The sequence below is a fragment of the Cydia splendana genome, chromosome 20, assembly GCF_910591565.1.
Source record: "Cydia splendana chromosome 20, ilCydSple1.2, whole genome shotgun sequence".
Lineage (NCBI taxonomy): Eukaryota > Metazoa > Arthropoda > Insecta > Lepidoptera > Tortricidae > Cydia > Cydia splendana.
The window spans coordinates 14,138,902-14,154,418 of NC_085979.1; the positions used below are offsets into that span (position 1 = coordinate 14,138,902).

Consider the following 15,517-nt stretch of genomic DNA (forward strand, 5'->3'; position numbering starts at 1 on the left):
CCAGCAGTGAAACTTGTGTGCTAACGGCAGCACTCGTTAACTGATGACCCTTGGTAGATTTTTCTTTGCAAAACTTTATTGTCTCACCTTAAAACTTTTAAGAATATTTGCTGCTGGCATAAACCATAATTGGGCCCATAATAATTTGTAATTGTAATCGGAGATCTTTGTACTTATTATCGACAGAGCAGTAGTTTTTAACTTTCAATCACTCCGATTGCACGAAGGCTATTAAGAATCCACGCGACAATTTAGGCCTGGGACCATTTAAGGATGACTCACGTTAGACCGGGCCGTGTCCGGGCCGGAGCTTCTGGCGCTTACTTTCCTATGACATGACAGAGGCGATCACGTGATGCTTTCCATAGAAAACGATGCGCCGGAAGCTCCGGCCCGGACACGGCCCGGTCTATCGTGATTCATCCTTTATTTAATAGTTTAGGAAAATTTAAAATACATTAACTACTTCCCAAATAATTTATTTAATGAAGACATATTTTATTTACTGCTAAGAATGATATAGAATTACATACTTATAAAAATATAAATTTGGCATTTCTAACGATTAAATATCTAGGGCCTGGGCCGATTAAATTAGTCAGAATCACAATCATACTTACATTAGCAGACATGGTAGTCGGGTCACTTTTTCGCCCCACAGAATCTGGATTTCTGATCAAGATCTTTTAGAGAGGTTCCTGTGGCAACCTCGTGTTCAGTCACAGTTTTCGAACTACCTCAAATTTCGAAAATTTAAATTCTTATCTCTACTCGCTCTATCACTATTACTGCATAAAAGTGACAGAGATAGAGATAGACTATTTCGACTTTCTGAAGTTCGCGGTAACAGATTCTCTGGTGCCAACGTTTGATATGTATGTATGCAGTTGTATGTAGGCAGTTGAGTAAACCACGTCTTCCTTTCACAGTTGAGTATATGGCCACAAGGTTTGGTCGAAGTTCGTCTCAAGTTCCAAATACAGTAAAAACACACTCTGTATTTTAAACTTTCGTTTGACACGTTCAATGTTTATATAAATACAAATATTTGTAAAACGTACATGCCTGTGCGTTCGTTATTAAATGGTTACACATTGTCTGCAACATCACTTCTTTGGAAGTGTCGAAGTCTCTGTCGCTCTTGAAAGTGTTGGCTATGTTCAGGAACCCTTGTGCTGTCGTATCGTCCGGATTATCTTCTACATAATGCCTGAAAAACAATTAGAAACTTTGTAGGAAAATTTCTTTTACATATATCTACACTTTGAAGCAAGCACAGAGCGTTTTATTTATAACAATAAGTCTCGAAGTTTATAAAGAGACGAATGGAAATATGTAATAATAAATAATAAAATCACACACAGGTAAAACAGTGTTTAGATAAGACTTCCAAACTTGGTAGAATAACACCTTAAACTCATATGTTTATGACAACTCTAGAGTTTCCTTTCTGGGCCCATAACCTCTTCTAATTAAGAGCAATATCGATGGAGATTGGAGATAGACGATTTAATTTCAACTCGGTTTCTTAAGATTATCTAAATGAAAACTAGAGTAACGAAGACTGCAAATGAAAGTTCAGTAGACGTACCTCAAACAACTCTTTATGTACTCAAAATGTGATAGAAAACACGAGCATCGTCCAAACGATGGCGTCCGTGGCGTCCCACAATCCAACACCTCATTCCTCGAGTCTTGTCTCTCAGTCTCCACCTTACTATAAGAGATTTCATCTTCTCCAAACTTCTTCAAATACAACTTTCTGATTAACGTGGAAGTTGTGACAGGCATCTGTTTGTTTGTGACCATTTCTAGCGTTCTCCGGTTGTATTCGTTGTGGTGGCGGTCTATGGCGACCTCTCGTTTGACTTCGGTCAGAATGGACTCGAAATCGTGGGAGTCGGCCATATCGCCTATCTTGCTGCAGAGGGATTGTATGAACCAGGAGCCGTGGAGCTCGTTTCTGAAATTTTAGGGAGTTATGTTGACAAGTTGTGTCGAGCAGTACCGTAAAATGGGGTGAGTAGGGAGAATACTGACATTCAAACCTTGATAACATTTTATTTTTACATATGTAAACTGAATGGTATACCTATATAATAAATGTTCCGGACGTTTGTATTTTAGTTTTTTTATGATTTTGGGTAGTTCCATTTCATAACTTTACCGGTAAACACAAAATTCCTCCTCACCCCGTAGTACTCGTACCTCGTAGTTGGGGTGAAATAGGATTTTATACACAGGTGATTTTGGAACATTATTGGATCGATTTTTTTTCTTATGAATATCACTATAGCTCCATTTAGAATAGAATAGAATAGAAAAATATTTATTCAGGCAATTTGTAATACGAATACATTATTTAGGTAGCAGTAGCCTTTAAAAACCATCTCACCCCCCTGGCATCCCTTCTCTCCCAATTCATAACCCAACTCTCCACGCAATCCCTACTCACCCCATTTTACGGTAACTACCGAAATTATCATAGGTCCCATTTTCAACCCTTAGTTCTGTGAATTGAAAGGTAAAATATAGGTCAGGCACGCTTATTCTAAACACTTTGAATGTGGAACTAAACCCGCAATCGCGAAAAAAATTACGGTTTATTTTGAGATAGAGTTTTCTGTGATCTAGTGTAGGTAGTAAAGGGTACACTACATAATTCCGAAATATTTTATGCCGAATTTTAGAACATCGAATTTTATTATTCCGATTTTTAAATGCTCGACCCATCAAAATTCCGATTGTCGTAATTACGAACGATGAAAATCACGAAGGTTTATATTTCCGATTAGCAAAAACGACGATTTTTTAAAATGTGTTACAACACCCGTCACCATCTCTTCTCATTTAAGTACGATAAAGCTAATAGTGCTATTCACACCAATATTCCTTATACCCAAACTTACAGGCTTAACTTTTGACACTGACATATCAGATCCATATCTAATCCAGCCGGCAAATACGCCCATAATAATACATCCATAATAATGGATTGTTTTATCCACGTGATAAAATAACTGTCACTTTTTAACACCGCGGCATAGAAAGTGACGGACATCGTTTTTAATAACAAAACACTCCTCGGTACGGAGTGAAACATGTCGAGCGTTTTTCGACTTAAAATACGTGAGTGACCCGTTTTTAGGGTTCCGTACCCAAAGGGTAAAACGGGACCCTATTACTAAGACTCCGCTGTCCGTCCGTCCGTCCGTCCGTCCGTCCGTCCGTCCGTCCATCCGTCCGTCCGTCCGTCTGTCACCAGGCTGTATCTCACGAACCGTGATAGCTAGACAGTTGAAATTTTCACAGATGATGTATTTCTGTTGCCGCTATAACAACAAATACTAAAAACAGAATAAAATAAATATTTAAGTGGGGCTCCCATACAACAAACGTGATTTTTGACCGAAGTTAAGCAACGTCGGGCGGGGTCAGTACTTGGATGGGTGACCGTTTCTTTTTTGCCATTTTTTGCATTATGGTACGGAACCCTTCGTGCGCGAGTCCGACTCGCACTTGCCCGGTTTTTTAATATATTTAATAAGAACGACCATCATACCCGTACAGACCTAATTCATATATCCTGTTATTAAAACGAGAATACGCCTGTCAACCTATGCTCACCTATGTGAAGGTTTGCCGACGTAAGAGCTGTGCAGTATGAGCATGTCGGACTCCACTGGCAGGGTGTAGGGCTCCACCTCCTCGTCCAGGTCGCGACGCACGCGACCAGCTGTATGGACCGCCACGCCTGCCGTCTGCTTCGTGCCGCGACACGCCTGGACAGAAACATCGTTAAGAAGCTTTGCTACCTTCATTATACCTTTAAAACTAGAACATTTAAAACGGTCAAATTCTTCAAATGTAACAATAGATGTATAAAGTCTGACCAAACTCATGACTACACTTACATACCTACATAGTCCGCCAGATCGGTGGTCGGTGCAAACTTAGCGTAGGCCAAAACGACAGTAAAATGCCAGAATCCAGAATGCATCAAGAGTAACGTAATAAATCGAGGATAAGCCTAGAAATAAGCCTAGGATTAAATATAGGCCGGTCAATTTAGTTATTATCAGACGGATAGTTAATACTAGTGAAGAGTTAAAGTCATTGTGATACTAGTGAAGAGTGCACTAACGCGTCTGCTGCAGCCCGTTTCTCGTCAGGATCTGACACGTCACACGAACAACCTGAATGATGTACAGGATCGGCTTGGACACGAGCATGGGCTTGTCCATGAAGCGGTTGAGCAGTCTTATCTCGCAGTTCGCGTCGCTTGCCCTTAACCCGTTCCTCTTCAGGATCTGCCATGACCAACCTGGATAATGAAGATGATCGGCTTGGACACAATCGGTTTGTCCATGAAGAGATTTAGCAGCTCCATCTCGCAGTAAGGCACATCGCGTGCCTTGAGCCCGTTTTTCGTCAGGATCTGACATGAAGCTTAGAAATAAATGAAAAGTGGAAAAATTCAGCGGCCGTTTCTGCTTATAGCCGCGTCAAATTAAGCCGAATTTGGGCAATCTGCGGAAATAATTCGTGTAGTTTTGAAAATTGGTACAGGCATACCTTGTGGTGTCCAGATAAACACACTAAAAGTCCTCGAGGGTAGGGGTTGTGCTGAGGGTGTAGGAGGGGGTTGAAGGTACCTTTTTTTCATATTTTTCCTCATATCTCGAATATCTGTACGAATAGCATTGTAATTACTTCGGACAAAAGTTTTAACATTAATTTTCCTACAAATTTGGTTATGTTTCTTTTTAATCTGCGATCAATACTTTAGGAGCTACAGGCTGTTAAAGTTAAATAAGAAATAGAAAATAGACGGTTTAAGAAAACGTCGTTTGTTAGTAATTGTTCATCATAAATAAAAAACCGGGCAAGTGCGAGTCGGACTCGCGCACGAAGGGTTCCGTACCATAATGCAAAAAACGAAAAAACAAAAAAAATGCAAAAAAAAAAACGGTCACCCATCCAAATACTGACCACTCCCGACGTTGCTTAACTTTGGTCAAAAATCACGTTTGTTGTATGGGAGCCCCATTTAAATCTTTATTTTATTATGTTTTTAGTATTTGTTGTTATAGCGGCAACAGAAATACATCATCTGTGAAAATTTCAACTGTCTAGCTATCACGGTTCGTGAGATACAGCCTGGTGACAGACGGACGGACGGACGGACAGCGAAGTCTTAGTAATAGGGTCCCGTTTTACCCTTTGGGTACGGAACCCTAAAAAATAGTTTAGAATAAGCAAGCTAAGCGACCTGCTGATAAAATATAAAAAAAAAACCAGCCAAGAGCATGTCGGGCCATGCTCAGTGTAGGGTTCCGTAGTTACCCGTCTGGCAAAATAGACTATTTGCAAAAACTCAAAAACCGCAAGACCGATTATGTTCGCTAGATTTTTCCTTGAAAGTCTTTACTAAGCTTTACTTTCACGATTTTTTTCATATTTTTTGGAGCCATGGTTCAAATGTTAGGGGAACTAAAGTGGGAAACACAACTTTTTTTCTTTCAGATCGATTTTTTCCGAAAATATTAAGTTGATCAAAAAATGGTCCTTAAAGACCCGTATTCATTTTAAAAGATTTATCCAACGACACCCCACACTATAGGGTTGATGCGAAAAAAAATTTCATCCCCACTTTAATGTAGGGGAGCCACCCTATAAAATATTTTTTTCTAGTTTATATTTTACGACTTTGTCAGCGTAACTGATTTATATATTCGTGTCAAATGTAATCATAAAAACTAAAAAAAATTGTTTTTATGGTGGCTGCCCTTCATTAAAGTGGGGATGAAATTTTTTTTCGCTTCCACCCTATAGTGTGGGGTGTCGTTGGATAGGTCTTTTAAAACGAATAAGGGTCTTCAAGAACCATTTTATGATCAACTTAATATTTTCGGAAATATTCGATCTGAAAGAAAAAAAGTTATGTTTTACCCTTTAGTTCCCCTAACTTTTGAACCATGGGTCCAAAAAATATAAAAAAAATGGTGAAAACATAGCTTAGTAAAGACTTTCAAGAAAAAATATAGCGAACCTAATCGGTATAGCTGTTTTTGAGTTTTGGCAAATAGTTTATTTTGACAGACGGGTAACTACGGAACCCTACACTGAGCATAGCCCGACATGCTCATAGCCTGTTTTTTATATTTGATCAGCAGGTCGCTTAGCTTGCTTATTCTAAACAATTTTTTTAATTTATGATGAACAATTACGAAAAAACGACGTTTTCTTAAACCGTCTATTTTTATCTCTTATTTAACTTTAACAGCCTGTAGCTCCTAAAGTATTGATCGCAGAGTAATAATAAACATAACCAAATTTGTAGGAAATTGAATGTAAAAACTTTTGTCCGAAGTAATTATAATGCTATTCGTACAGACATTCGAGATATGAGCAAAAATATGAAAAAAGGTACCTTCAACCCCCTCCTACACCCTCAGCACACCCTCTACCCTCGAGGACTTTTAGTATGTTTATCTGGACACCACAAGGTATGCCTGTAATAATTTTCAAAACTACACGAATTATTTCCGCAGATTTTTCTAATTTGCTTAGGCTATTAATAAAGAATAATTTAGGATCTGACTTGACAAACCTGGATGATGAAGAGGATCGGCTTGGACACGAGCATGGGCTTGTCCATGAAGAGGTTAAGCAGCTCCATCTCACAGTAGGGCGCGTCGCGAGCTCGCAGCAGCCCCTTCTTCGAGCCGTGCGTCAGGATCGCCACCGCGATGCAACCGTAGTCAGTGAAGTCTGTGTTGCTGACTGAAATGATAAAATCAATAAACAATTAGCATATATCATGAGTAATTACATGTACATATGTAGATATGTACTTAATACTAAAAACATATACGACAAAATAACACTTTAAACTCTCGCGTTTTGTACACATATTTAACACATATTACACATATTTAATTTCAACCGAGAGGACGGGTACAAATTATTGTCTACTTGGGGACCAGTGATTCAAATGTTGAAACCAGCGGATATATCTTCGGACCAGTGTACGGATACTGTGAGTGTTGCGTGTCGTGCCGTGGACAATAAACATTAAACTTTAACGGGTAGCTGCAATTTCTTTGTCTACCCCAAACATTTTTATAAACTAATTTCGGGTAGTTTAGGGGTGTTTTATTAATATCTCTGTTGACATTTGTTGGGACGTCTTTCCGTGACCACAGCTGGTGCAACTCAGCTGAAACGTCGGAATTAAAGGTAAAAACAATGAAATTATATCGCGGTAGACCCGTTTGTGTAATTAAATATATATACGACAAAATGTGACCAATGCCTCCAATGCCCAAATGGAATTGATTAACGTTTGCAGATACAAGTGTCTTTGAACCCCACCTGATAACTTATCGGGTATCAGATGCCACCAACAGAACTGGTTACCGAATTAGGTCATACGGGGGATTTCCCAGTGAAAACAATAAATTAGTCAGTTCATTTCAATGATTTATGGGGAAGGCCGATAAAAACTAAAAGTAGGTGGCGCTCTAGATAACGGTATATTTTCACAAGATTTTTTTATTTCACCTGTCCCGTTGCGTGTAGGTATACCTAAACAAATCTTGCAGCCTAAATTATACCCACTTCCCATTATTCTACACATCGTTAACCCTCACATATTTACCTACCATGTTTGATTTATATATATTCATGCCAAATTGCATTCCTCGGACGAACAGACAGACGAACATGGCGAAACTACATATACTTAAGGGTTCCTAGTTGGTTGACTACGGAACCCTAATAAGACGTTGTAGACTCAAATTTTTAACAGTTGCCTTCCCCATTCGTTTGACGGTTCATAAGTACCTACACACCGGGCCCATGTATATTAGCTAGAAATTTGACGAAATTCTAACTTCATATGTATCTTTCCACTCTCGGGGGGAGAAATCTGTATGCTATAATTGACCGAAGCGAAAGGTCTACGTTTTGACTCGGGCGTTTTGCTTTTGTATGTCCGGATGTTCTCCTCTACAGGTCGCAATTCTTAACCGATTCACGTGAAATTTTGTAACCGAATACTATGAACCAATAAAAAATTTTTGTCGAGCCGGTTTTTGAAAATTTTTCAAAATGGAAAAGTTGTGATAGCTCGCGCTTATACGAATAGTCGTATCGGTACCATAAGAGTGTATTCTTTTTGAGACATGTTTACAGATTAAATGTCAAAAAATTCAGAAAATTTATTTCGCTGGTTTTGGAGGTATTAAGATATTTAGGTTTGTATGTCCGGATGTTCTCCTCTACAGGTCGCAATTCTTAACCGATTCTCGTGAAATTTTGTAACCGAATTCTATGAGCCGATATTTTTTTTTTGTCAAGCCGGTTTTTGAAAATTTTTCAAAATGGAAAAGTTGTGATAGCTCGCGCTTATACAAATAGTCGTATCGGTATCATAAGAGTGTATTCTTTTTGAGACATGTTTACAGATTAAATGGCCAAAAATTCAGAAATTTTATTTCGCTGGTTTTGGAGGTATTAAGAGCGCTCTTACAAGAAAAGTCGAAATAATGCAAAATTGATGATACTAGTCGACGAAATTCAGGACTTTGCGCTCATTATTAGAAACAATGAGTACTTGTTCCAGTAAAAGCGTCTTCTTATCTTTATAAATATCGTTGTAAATATTAGAAAAAGGACTTATTAAATTAGTAATGATTTTTTTTCTGATGGTCGTTTCCGAAAAACCCCGTGAAGCACTGAATGGCGAGCTCTTATTTGGAAATGTTGAGAATTTTACTCTGCTAAACCTGGCTATTTTGTATTACTAATACCCTGTACTTTAGGCATATCAAACTATATTTTTCCTACATACCTTTGAGAAAGAGAAAATCAAAGTAAAACGAACTCGATTTTCTCTCCGAAACAAGTGTCAATTCCTACGAAAATCTACTTAATATCGAAGTCATTTTCATACTCAAGCAATCTGCAACGTTTGCTTATACTGTTGGTATACATTAGTGTTTATGAAATTCTACTATAATTTTTTGGCAATTTTTTGAAAACTACTCTATATTACCGATGACGCGCGCTGCGCCAGCTCAGTGCCGCGGCAGAGCTTGTAGAGGCAAGACGTGTGTCGGTCGGCTCCGCACATTTTCAACGGCGACGACGAGGTTTTTTATCATTGTGTGCGGCGGGCGCCGTGTAAAACGCTATACTGTGTGCGTGTAAACCGCAACGAGAGACTTTGATCCTAGCACTGTTTTTATAGTATTATAATTTATAATGGTACAGTTTAATAAACTACCGGACAGGATTAAAAATATTTGAAACGACCTGACATTCTATATGTATTTATTTGACTCAAGATAGTACTCAGGGTCTGATGATGGAGCCGGAAGGTGGTCACCGGTACCAATCAACCATGCAACTAAACCACTTCGTGTTTAGGCTCGTTTTATTCATCTCAACAAGATCTTTGACACAAGATAGTACTCAGGGTCTGATGATGGAGCCGGAAGGTGGTCACCGGTACCAATCAACCATGCAACTAAACCACTTCGTGTTTGGGCTCGTTTGATTCGGCTCAACAAGATCTTTGACTTAAGATAGTACTCAGGGTCTGATGATGGAGCCGGAAGGTGGTCACCAGTACCAATCAACAATGCAACTAAACCACTTCGTGTTTAGGCTCGTTTTATTCGTCTCAACAAGATCTTTGACTTAAGATAGTACTCAGGGTCTGATGATGGAGCCGGAAGGTGGTTACCGGTACCAATCAACCATGCAACTAAACCACTTCGTGTTTGGGCTCGTTTGATTCGTCTCAACAAGATCTTTGACACAAGATAATACTCACCGGTACCAATCAACCATGCAACTAAACCACTTCGTGTTTAGGCTCGTTTTATTCATCTCAACAAGATCTTTGACACAAGATAGTACTCAGGGTCTGATGATGGAGCCGGAAGGTGGTCACCGGTACCAATCAACCATGCAACTAAACCACTTCGTGTTTGGGCTCGTTTGATTCGGCTCAACAAGATCTTTGACTTAAGATAGTACTCAGGGTCTGATGATGGAGCCGGAAGGTGGTCACCAGTACCAATCAACAATGCAACTAAACCACTTCGTGTTTAGGCTCGTTTTATTCGTCTCAACAAGATCTTTGACTTAAGATAGTACTCAGGGTCTGATGATGGAGCCGGAAGGTGGTTACCGGTACCAATCAACCATGCAACTAAACCACTTCGTGTTTGGGCTCGTTTGATTCGTCTCAACAAGATCTTTGACACAAGATAATACTCAGGGTCTGATGATGGAGCCGGAAGGTGGTCACCGGTACCAATCAACCATGCAACTAAACCACTTCGTGTTTAGGCTCGTTTGATTCATCTCAACAAGATCTTTGACACAAGATAGTACTCAGGGTCTGATGATGGAGCCGGCAGGTGGTCACCGGTACCAATCAACCATGCCACTAAACCACTTCGTGTTTAGGCTCGTTTTATTCGTTTCTATAAGATCTTTGACACAAGATAGTACTCAGGGTCTGATGTTGGAGCCGGAAGGTGGTCACCGGTACCAATCAACCATGCAACTAAACCACTTCGTGTTTAGGCTCGTTTGATTCGTCTCAACAAGACCTTAGACACAAGATAGTACTCAGGATCTGATGATGGAGCTGGAAGGTGGCCACGGGTACCAGTCTACCATGTAACTGAACCACTTCGTGTTTGGGCTCGTTTGATTTGTCGCAACAAGATCTTTGACACAAGGTAGTACTGAGGGTCTGATGATGGATCCGGAAGGTGGTGACCGGTACCAATCAACCATGCAACTAAACCACTTCGTGTTTGGCTTCGTTCGATTCGTCGCAACAAAATCTTTGACACAAGTTAGTACTCAGGGTCTGATGATGGAGCTGGACTGTGGCCACGGGTACCAGTCTACCATGTAACTGAACCACTTCGTGTTTGGGCTCGTTTGATTTGTCGCAACAAGATCTTTGACACAAGGTAGTACTGAGGGTCTGATGATGGATCCGGAAGGTGGTCACCGGTACCAATCAACCATGCAACTAAACCACTTCGTGTTTGGCTTCGTTCGATTCGTCGCAACAAGATCTTTGACACAAGTTAGTTCTCAGGGTCTGATGATGGAGCTGGACTGTGGCCACGGGTACCAGTCTACCATGTAACTGAACCACTTCGTGTTTGGGCTCGTTTGATTCCTCGCAATAAGGTGTTTGAGACAAGATACTACTCAGGGTCTGATGATGGAGCTGATGATGATTGACAGGTACCCGTCGCCACCTTCGCGCTCCATCATCAGACCCTGAGTACTACCTTGTGTCAAAGATCTTGTTGAGATGAATAAAACGTGCCTAAACACGAAATGGTTTAGTTGCATGGTTGATTGGTACCGGTGACCACCTTCCGGCTCCAACATCAGACCCTGAGTACTATCTTGTGTCAAAGATCTTGTTGAAACGAATAAAACGAGCCTAAACACGAAGTGGTTTAGTTGCATGGTTGATTGGTACCGGTGACCACCTTCCAGCTCCATCATCAGACTCTGAGTATCACCTAGTGTCAAAGATCTTGTTGAGACGAATCAAACGATCCTAAACACGATGTGGTTTAGTTGCATGGTTGATTGGTAATGGTACCTTCCAGCTCCATCATCAGACCCTGAGTACTGTCTTGTCTCAAAGATCTTGTTGAGACGAATCAAACGAGCCCAAACACGAAGTTGTTTAGTTACATGATAGACTGGTACCCGTGGCCACCTTCCAGCTCCATCATCAGACCCTGTGTATCTTCAGTGTCAAAGATCTTGTTGAGAGGAATCAAACGAGCCTAATCATGTTACTACATGGTTGATTGGTATCCGTGACCACCTTAATCATCATCAGATCCTCAGTACCAGTTCGTTTTTAAACCCTCGTTGATACAAACTTTACAACCTATAGGTACCAAATGCAATGACGAAACATGTAAATAAGCGAGTAGGTACCTATAATTTCTTTCGAGTAATATACCTTCATAAGTACGAGTATGGGGCTATTCATAAATTACGTCGTTTCAAATGGGAGGAGTGGGGGGGGGGGGGGGGGGGGTCTGGACATCGGATGATGGTAACATGACGTAGGAGGAAACAGATTCCGATCCGAAGCTTGATTTTTGGATGATTTGAGGGGTGGGGGGGGGTCAAAAATCGTCAAAAATAGATGACGTAATTTATGAACAGCCCCTATGTACATTTGCACTGCATTTAGTATTTTCGTACTTACCAAATAACAGTTTTAGAACTTTAAAAGTTAAGTACAGTTAGTGTTGTTATGGTTGATTTCAATATGCTTCGCGAAGGATCAAGAATGTTTAATCCATCATTGTAGTGCGAGTGTGGTAGAAGGGATCGGCGTACTGAGCTCGCACGGCCTGCCGCAGCGCGTAAAATACCTAAACTCGCTCAACGCCGAAATGTAATAGCGCTCTTAAGATATTTAATTTTGTATGTCCGGATGTTCTCCTCTACAGGTCGCAATTCTTAACCGATTCTCGTGAAATTTTGTAACCGAATTCTATGATTCGATAAACATTTTTTGTCGAGCCGGTTTTTGAAAATTTTTCAAAATGGAAAAGTTGTGATAGCTCGCGCTTAAACAAATAGTCGTATCGGTATTATAAGAGTGTATTCTTTTTAAGACATGTTTACAGATTAAATGGCCAAAAATTCAGAAATTTTATTTTGCTGGTTTTGGAGGTAAAGATATTTAGTTTTTACTTGAGAATGAGTAGCTAAATTTCGTCACCTCATGTAAGAACTATCATATGGTGTATTTTGCAAACGTTCGCTTTTTTTGTTTGCACGGAAGGTCTGGGTTCGATCCCCAGTAATTACATATAAGTATGCTGGGATATAAGTTTTTGTATTTTTTTACACTTAAATTTCATATCAATTGTTGTTTTTTTATTTTATTTTTTATAAAAAAAAAATTAAAAACGTATTTTTTATTTATCAAGCGCGGGCTAAGCGTATTGTAAGCAGGTTCGATAGATAAGGTTTTAATTGTCAAATTAGATTCTCTAAATTCTTCTAAACAACGGCGCCATACATTTACTCAGTTTTAAGCTCTGCTCGCGAGGTCTACAGCTCACAGAGCCACTAGTTATAGCTAAGTAGGTACTTAGTTATACTTAAATACTTCAATGTTAAAATACCTACATGCTTCGAGTTCACTAAATAGATCTGCTTTAGTTAGATCTTTCCTTTCTGTCACTTCAAATCCGAATTTCTTGAATGTAGTGTCTAAAGCCTCCACATCTTTCTCTGTCCCTAATCTTTTCCTATATCCGTCAATGCTCTCTTGGTTAAAGATTATCATTGCATTCTTTTCAAATTTTTCCAATTCATACGTCGGGCTGTGTTTAGGTAACGCTCTGGTGTTGTAGATCAACTCTTCAGGGCTTGAATATTCGTTTTCTATTCCTTTATCTTCCTCTTCGGGTTTCTCTTTAGATAAAGGTACGTTTTCAGCTTCCGGAGTCGTTATAGTAGGCGGTGCTTTCATCATCCCATCTTGCACTGTAACGTCATTTCCGTTTTCACTTGAATCAACTATTTGAATGTTCCACTGTTCATCTTTTGTTTCTTTGTTCGGTTGAATTAATTTGAAGTTAGGCCTATATTTATTTCTTCTTATTTTGTTGGTTCCCACGAGCTCTTCACTGTCGCTGTAATGAACATTACTATCACTTTCGGATGAATTGGACATTTTTTAAATTATTTAAGTACACTTGTTTACACCTGTTTACATTACAACAATCGATTTCACAATGCGTTTAAATAAGCGTGTTTATCTTATCCTCGATATTTTTGCAGCATTGTCGATGTATTTTAAATCAAGCTATGTAGAGAATAGTGTTGAATTCTTTTTGTCCTAGAATCTTGTGACTATACTGTAGAACTCTATTCCTTATATAAAAGATCCATATTGCATTAAAATTGATACACGTTTTATTAAACGTTAGAATGCTTATCGGAATAGATAAATACGCACTTACGGATTCGCTGAAACATACTTGATTAAGTAAATTCGCTAAGATAAGTGATAAAATGTGACACCGATGGCGTCATTTATTCCATAAATGGAAGTGCAAGTAGCGTGTTTGTAGATAAATTTTGATGTAAGATAACTTTAGTTGATTCATCTAATCTCTACTTCCAGAACATAGCGTTTTGAGACTTTTGAGTAAAGAGCTGGATGAGCTGACTAACACTTTATAAAGTCTGGGATCAGAAGGTTGGAATTGTCAATTTAAAATCACTGAATATCACTTAAAAGTTTATTTAGAGTTCCACAAATTTAGAAAAATTGTTACAGACATTTACAAGTACGTTTACACGATTGGTAAAGTAACTACCGGGCAGGTCGTAAGACGGGGGACAACTGGCGAGGCCCGCACCTCGCGGCTTGCATCTAGAATGCGTTGTCAGCATTCCTGTTACAATGTGTCCCTACAGAGGCAGCAAGTTTTTCGCCAGTATCACAGAATAAATAATAGTACTAGGTACAGACGACTCACTCTCTAACAAAACGCGTCTGTTACGATCAGCACAGATATGGCCGCTAGGTGGCGACAACGCCACGCGCGGCTTATGGCTTTCCCCAAAATTGGGGCGGAACGGATGTACTTTTAGCTACCTGTAGCAAAGCGACGAAATCGCGGAGTGAGCCACGGCTGCCAGTATGTACCTAGGTATAATTATCAGAGCTTTCTTTGTACCTCTATAGCCCCCTCCAGACTATGCGCGTGAATCGCGGGCGAAGCCGCGAACGTGAGTGTGGAGTCGATTTCGCTGTCTACGAAAATCGACGCCACACCAGCGTTCGCGGCTTCGCGCCGCGATTCGCGCACGAGTGAATTAGCTGTTTTTCCATTTTGTTTTCTTGTGAAACCGTAAAATATAGCTGCTTAATATAATATTATCATAATATAATTAATAGTTATCTTGCCACAGAAGAGCCAAAATAGTGTGTAATGTGGAGTCTTGCAAGTTCGTGCTTCGCGTCTCCTTTGACGCGGGCCGAAATACCGACAAAAAAACGGAGAACAAGGCGCGAAGGCGTGAACAATCTGCGAAATCGACGACACACTCGCGTTCGCGGCTTCGCGCCGCGTATCGGGCATAAATGTGGAGCGCGCTTTACATCTTGTAAGGAATCCCCTCACCTTGTAACATATCGTTCGGGATTTTAGATACAATGCGGCATTTGATCGATAGATTGAAGTCATTGCATCTACTAAGTCGGCAATGTACCAACAATGTACCTATTTAAAATCGCATGCAATTTGCTGTTAGATCTGTGAAGTTCTTTACACAAACCAGGTAAGTCCCCACCAAAATTTAAAAATATCACAGCACCTTAGTGTTGCTATAGCAATATTTAACTGTGGAAGCGTTTAAAAAAATATGTGGATAATAAACGATTGTTCGCAATTATCTTCGTAATATTGGAAAAATA

At 39.8% G+C, this 15,517-nt stretch overlaps 1 protein-coding gene across 1 annotated transcript; it reads right to left on the minus strand.

Moving 5' to 3' along the window:
* Nucleotides 1-448: 448 nt before the first annotated feature.
* LOC134800563 (caspase-7-like) lies at nt 449-13,832 on the minus strand. Its single transcript, XM_063773052.1, has 5 exons — nt 13,216-13,832; nt 6,614-6,786; nt 3,628-3,782; nt 1,592-1,963; nt 449-1,210 (listed from the first exon to the last, which is right to left on the minus strand). The coding sequence occupies exons 1-5, from the start codon at nt 13,763-13,765 to the stop codon at nt 1,024-1,026; spliced, it is 1,437 nt and encodes a 478-aa protein (XP_063629122.1). The 5' UTR covers nt 13,766-13,832; the 3' UTR covers nt 449-1,023.
* Nucleotides 13,833-15,517: the final 1,685 nt, after the last annotated feature.